Here is a 4,940-nt window from a genome sequence, read left to right on the forward strand (position 1 = left end):
TTAAAATAAAATTCCATGTGAAATATTTTCTTAATATCTTGTACATGCATCTATTACTAAACTAAACCACTTTTTGTAATTCTATGTTTACTTATCTGTAGTTCCTGATTAGTCTTGAAGGCTTTTAAGTGTACAAATTGAAGTTTCTTTATGAAACTCCATCTCTATCTCCTTATAATTAATTCTTTGTGCTTCCTACATCTTTAGAAAGTCACTACCTACAATAATTCTTGGTACATAGCAAACACCTAGTAAATGCTCTTTACATAAATGAATTGCTACATCTTCTCTTGGTAAAGGTCAGTGTTATTTCTTTAACTCTCGTCCATCTAACTCATGACTTTGCTGACCATTTTTCTGCACACAGTATTCTGTTTACTGCACTCTTTACATCCTTGTTTCTTAAAGTGTAGATCAGAGGGTTAAGGGTGGGTGTAACAATTGTGTAAAAGAGTGTAAAGAACTTCCCCTCATCTTGGGATGTGCTATTCTGTGGCTTCATGTACATATAAATGAGTGTTCCATAAAACAGAGTTACTACTGTGAGGTGGGAACCACAGGTATTAAGGACCCTACTCCACCTTGCTGTTGACTTGATCCTCATGACAGCTTGAGTGATAACTGCGTATGAGATTAGAATTAGTAATAGAGGTACTAGAAGAAATATCACTCCAAGAGCATAGACAATGACCTCAATTACTTTTGAGTAGACACAAGCCATCTTGAGCAATGCTGGCATCTCACAGAAAAAATTGTCCACCTCCCGGTGCCCACATCTTGGCAGTTTCAGAGTCAAGGAGCAAAGAATTAAGGCACTGCCAAGACCACCTAACCAGGCGACAAGCACCATCTTTTGGCAAAGTTGAGGGTGCATTATTACTGTGTAGTGAAGAGGTTGACAGACAGCGGCATAGCGATCATAGGCCATCACAGCCAAGAGAAGACATTCTGTGGCTCCCAAGTCAAGGGCAAAGAAGAATTGGAGCACACACCCTCCATAGGTGATAGACTTTGTTGGACCCCATAGATTTACCAGCATCTGTGGGATAATGCTAGTTGCATAACAGAGGTCCAGAAAAGACAAATTGGATAGGAAGAAATACATAGGAGTATGGAGCTGGCTGTCTAGGTTAGATACAAGGATGATGGTTGTGTTTCCTACCAGAGTCACAATATAGAAGATGAAGACAACCCCAGAGATGATGTGTTCTAATTGGGGCCGATCAGAAAATCCCAGCAGGATGAAGTCTGTCATGGAACTTCCATTGTTTTTGTTCATGACTCCTCATGAAGGTCTAGAAGACAGTATCCTGGTAATTAAAAAAAAATAGCATCACCTTAGGTAGAAATACGATCTCTGATGTTTGCCATGAGTGTCCCAAATTCACTTGTTTGTGTGCTGTCTCCCTTTGGAACATTTCTTTTAACACTCTTGTATTCAGTGACCATAGCTTCTGCATGTTCACTCATCACCAGAGTGGTTCTAAAAATAATATGATAAACCCAATCACACTCAATTGTAAATAATTGAAAAGGCTTAATATGCTATGACACCTATGATTCTCTGTATTTTGGGTAAGCAATAAATCCATAAAGTTAATTCCATAATTTAAAAGTAGGATATGTTTAGTGCTGTTCCTTCTTCAAATTATGACATTAGGTCACTTGACATGACAAATTTTTCCCATCAAAGGAGAGGAGTTTGAGGTAAAAAGTTAAATAACCTATTATGCTGGGATAAGCTGCACCATTTGGTAGCAGAATCACTTTCCACATTTATGTCCAAATGTCTGTATTCCAGCCATTATCATCACCATCACCACCAACCTCTTCCTCATATTTTCACTCCCATTCAGCCATGCAGACATTGATATTTCTGTATCAATTTTGGTGTTCCTCACTATACTGCTCTTGTTTGGTCCCAGGAAAAAATTTGTCTCTTTTATTAACAATTATTTACATGTACAGAGGCTATGTGTTGCTTTGAGTACCTTTTATGACTGCTATTATACCATTTAAATAGCCTTAGAATTTGTTACAGAGTTAAAAGGAGCCTATTCCAGAAACATTTGGTTACCACATATACATATCAAAAACCTATGTTAGCTCCTACTCACCTAGCTCCTACTCACCGGGCTATTCAGCAGGATTAGCAAGATAGGTAACTTGAATGAAAATCTGTTCATTAAACAATCAGTGAGTTGTTTACCCCTTGGAATTTACCAATCATATGAATCAATTCTCTGGTCTCTTCAGAACTCTGTAGGTAAAATCTGACTTAAATTCTGAAATAATACAGAAAAAGAATAAATAATACATAAATTTCACTATTTCTGTATACTGTATCATATTATTAAATATATGGAATAATGAGTGAATTAACCTACAATATTTTTTAGTTTTATTTTTTGGCTTATAAATTTTTTATGCATATAATGTTAGAACATGGACTTTGGCTAGAGTACTTTATATTCATAGTGTGTTTGGAGCCAAATAATACTAAATTTATTTGTTGCAGTTACAGTAAAATAAGGAAAATTACCTACAGTATATCACTGTCACAAGCATTTTAGTTAGAACTTGAAAATGTTATAATCATGAAGAAGGAACTGTGATTACCAAGTAGTCTGATACAGAGATACAGTTTTTCTCAATATAAAAATGGAAATTTCATTTAATTAACGATTGTGAAGTCTTTATGTGATAGGATGTCAGTTAAGTTGAGCATAATGCTTAAGTGCAACGATTCTGGACTCAGAGCTTGGTGTGAAATCCTAGCTAAGTAGTGGGAAGTAAAGTCTCCTTGGGCAGTTATATAACCTGTTTGTACGTCGGGTTCTCTGTACATTCTGTAAAACTAGTAATGTTCCTCAAAGCGAGGCTGTCCGGGTTAGTATTTGTGAAAACACTAGAACTGTGCTTGGATCATGTTTCATTCTAAAATGTTAAACATTGTATTCACCTACCCACAACTTATTACTATTTTATTTTTTCCTTACTCTCTTCATTTTTCCCACTGGTAATATTACCATGATGGTCTAAAACTAAACTGGAATGGTTAAAATTTTATGTGTGGATAACTTTTCAAATGCACAGACACTCATGTACACAAAAGTGCCCACAAATACAATGTACATAGTGAACTGATCAACTCAGAGGCAGGAGAGGACAGAGGACTTAAGCTCCACAAATGCATTGATTACAAAATGCAGTTGGCTTTTCTTGACCATGTCAGGTTGGGATAGTGTTGGGAATGAGGAAGCCATAGAATTTTAGAGTTGGCATAGACTCAGAAGCCACAATCCAGCCTTATGCCCTACAAAGCAGGCCTTCCACAGAATGTTCACACAACTGTTTTCATAGCTTTCTAACTATCTTTTAAAGAGGGACTCATACTTACTCCTTATGTTGAGCTCAGAGATTCCTCTTCAACCCTCAGGCAAAGCCTGCTTTTCTTTATTCTGGAAATAGCATGGAAGAAGTCATTTCAACATGGCTTCATTAAAAACCACAGTTTTATTATAAAATAAAACACAAAAAGCAAAAGCTCACTGAATCAAGGTGAATACTCTTATAAGTAACATGCAGATCAAGAAATAAAACCTTGCCAAGCACCCCAGGAGCTTCTCTTTGTGACTTGTCCCAATCACTACCATTCCATGTCTCCCATAGTATTCACTATCCTCATGTTTATAGTAGTCACCTCCTTGTATTGTAATAGTGTGATTACCCAAATGTGCATCTGCAGACAATATTGTTTAGTTTGGCTCCTTAAATTTTTTGTCTTTTGAGTTTCCTTTAATATTAGAATACACTCTTAGATTTGTGTTCCCAGATTAAGTGCTAGATGGTCGTCAACTGTTGTTCACACTGTATGAAGTTTAATTACCATGTTTCTCTGGTTGCTATCCATTGGATTTACAATGGATTATCAAATGCCTTGGATTAGTTAGTTGAGACATGAACACAATACTGCAGATGTGCTATGTCATTGAAGAAAGCAGTGAACATTCATGATGCACACACAGTTTCTAAAATATATGCTAAGTAGGTTTAGCAGTAATTCTAAACTGGCTCAGTTTAAGCTTTGGGTCACATAAGGCCCCAGGTATACTAATTGGAAGTGTCCAGCCAATGTTACACCTTATGTAATTTAATATTGTGAATCCAAAATGGGGCTTTCATTTTATGCTTACAAACATTTTCCACATTGTTTTGAACCATGGGTCTCACCTTTTAGCTGTCATTGTCATTTTAATTTAGAAGTCAATGTTTAATTAAAACTGTGAGTGCAAGCAGATGAAACAATGTTAAAAAAGAGGAAAGCTATACTGTCACTGAAACAGGTTTTCATTTTTCATGGTGTGGACTTTAGTTTCTAAAGGTGCAGCATGAGCTTACATTTTTGTTTGTTCAGTGAAATTTAAGACAAATGGAACACATATATTTAAACATAATTTGAATATAACAATGATGTGGAAAGAAAACTAGAAAGAATATTAGAACATATTTACGTTTCAGGAGTGAAGAATTCACAGCTCGCATGCTCTTATGTAGCCCAAAGGTACCCATATTGGCATTTTTACACAGGTAATCAGAAGGATTCTTGTTTGGCAAGTTACGGAGTCCATGAAATACTGATGAGACACCACTCTCTTATACTAACTCCACAATCACATTTGGATTTAAATGCAACAGCTGAGCTTAGATTCAGTGAAATCTCTAATGTGGATGTTGGAGAAAAACTAGAATCATGATCGGTGGCAAAATTGACAAATTTGGTTTCGTAAATGTGTTTTTTATGGGATATTTGTAGTCTTTTAGTGAGCACTCCCATTAGACACATTTGTGGGCTGATGTCTGCACATGAAAGGAGAGCCCTTCTCTGGTATACTGGTGCTCCAAGAAGTGTTTATGTAGAACATGAAGGCTAGTCGGTG

The 4,940-nt window shown here is 36.3% G+C and overlaps 1 protein-coding gene across 1 annotated transcript; it reads right to left on the reverse strand.

Moving 5' to 3' along the window:
• Nucleotides 1-207: 207 nt before the first annotated feature.
• On the reverse strand, nt 208-1,417 carry LOC106978613 (olfactory receptor 2W1-like). The gene has a single exon (XM_015076310.3). It carries the CDS (start codon nt 1,277-1,279, stop codon nt 335-337), a length of 945 nt encoding a protein of 314 aa, XP_014931796.3. The 5' UTR covers nt 1,280-1,417; the 3' UTR covers nt 208-334.
• Nucleotides 1,418-4,940: the final 3,523 nt, after the last annotated feature.

This window comes from Acinonyx jubatus, chromosome B2 (assembly GCF_027475565.1).
Source record: "Acinonyx jubatus isolate Ajub_Pintada_27869175 chromosome B2, VMU_Ajub_asm_v1.0, whole genome shotgun sequence".
Taxonomy (NCBI): Eukaryota; Metazoa; Chordata; class Mammalia; order Carnivora; family Felidae; genus Acinonyx; species Acinonyx jubatus.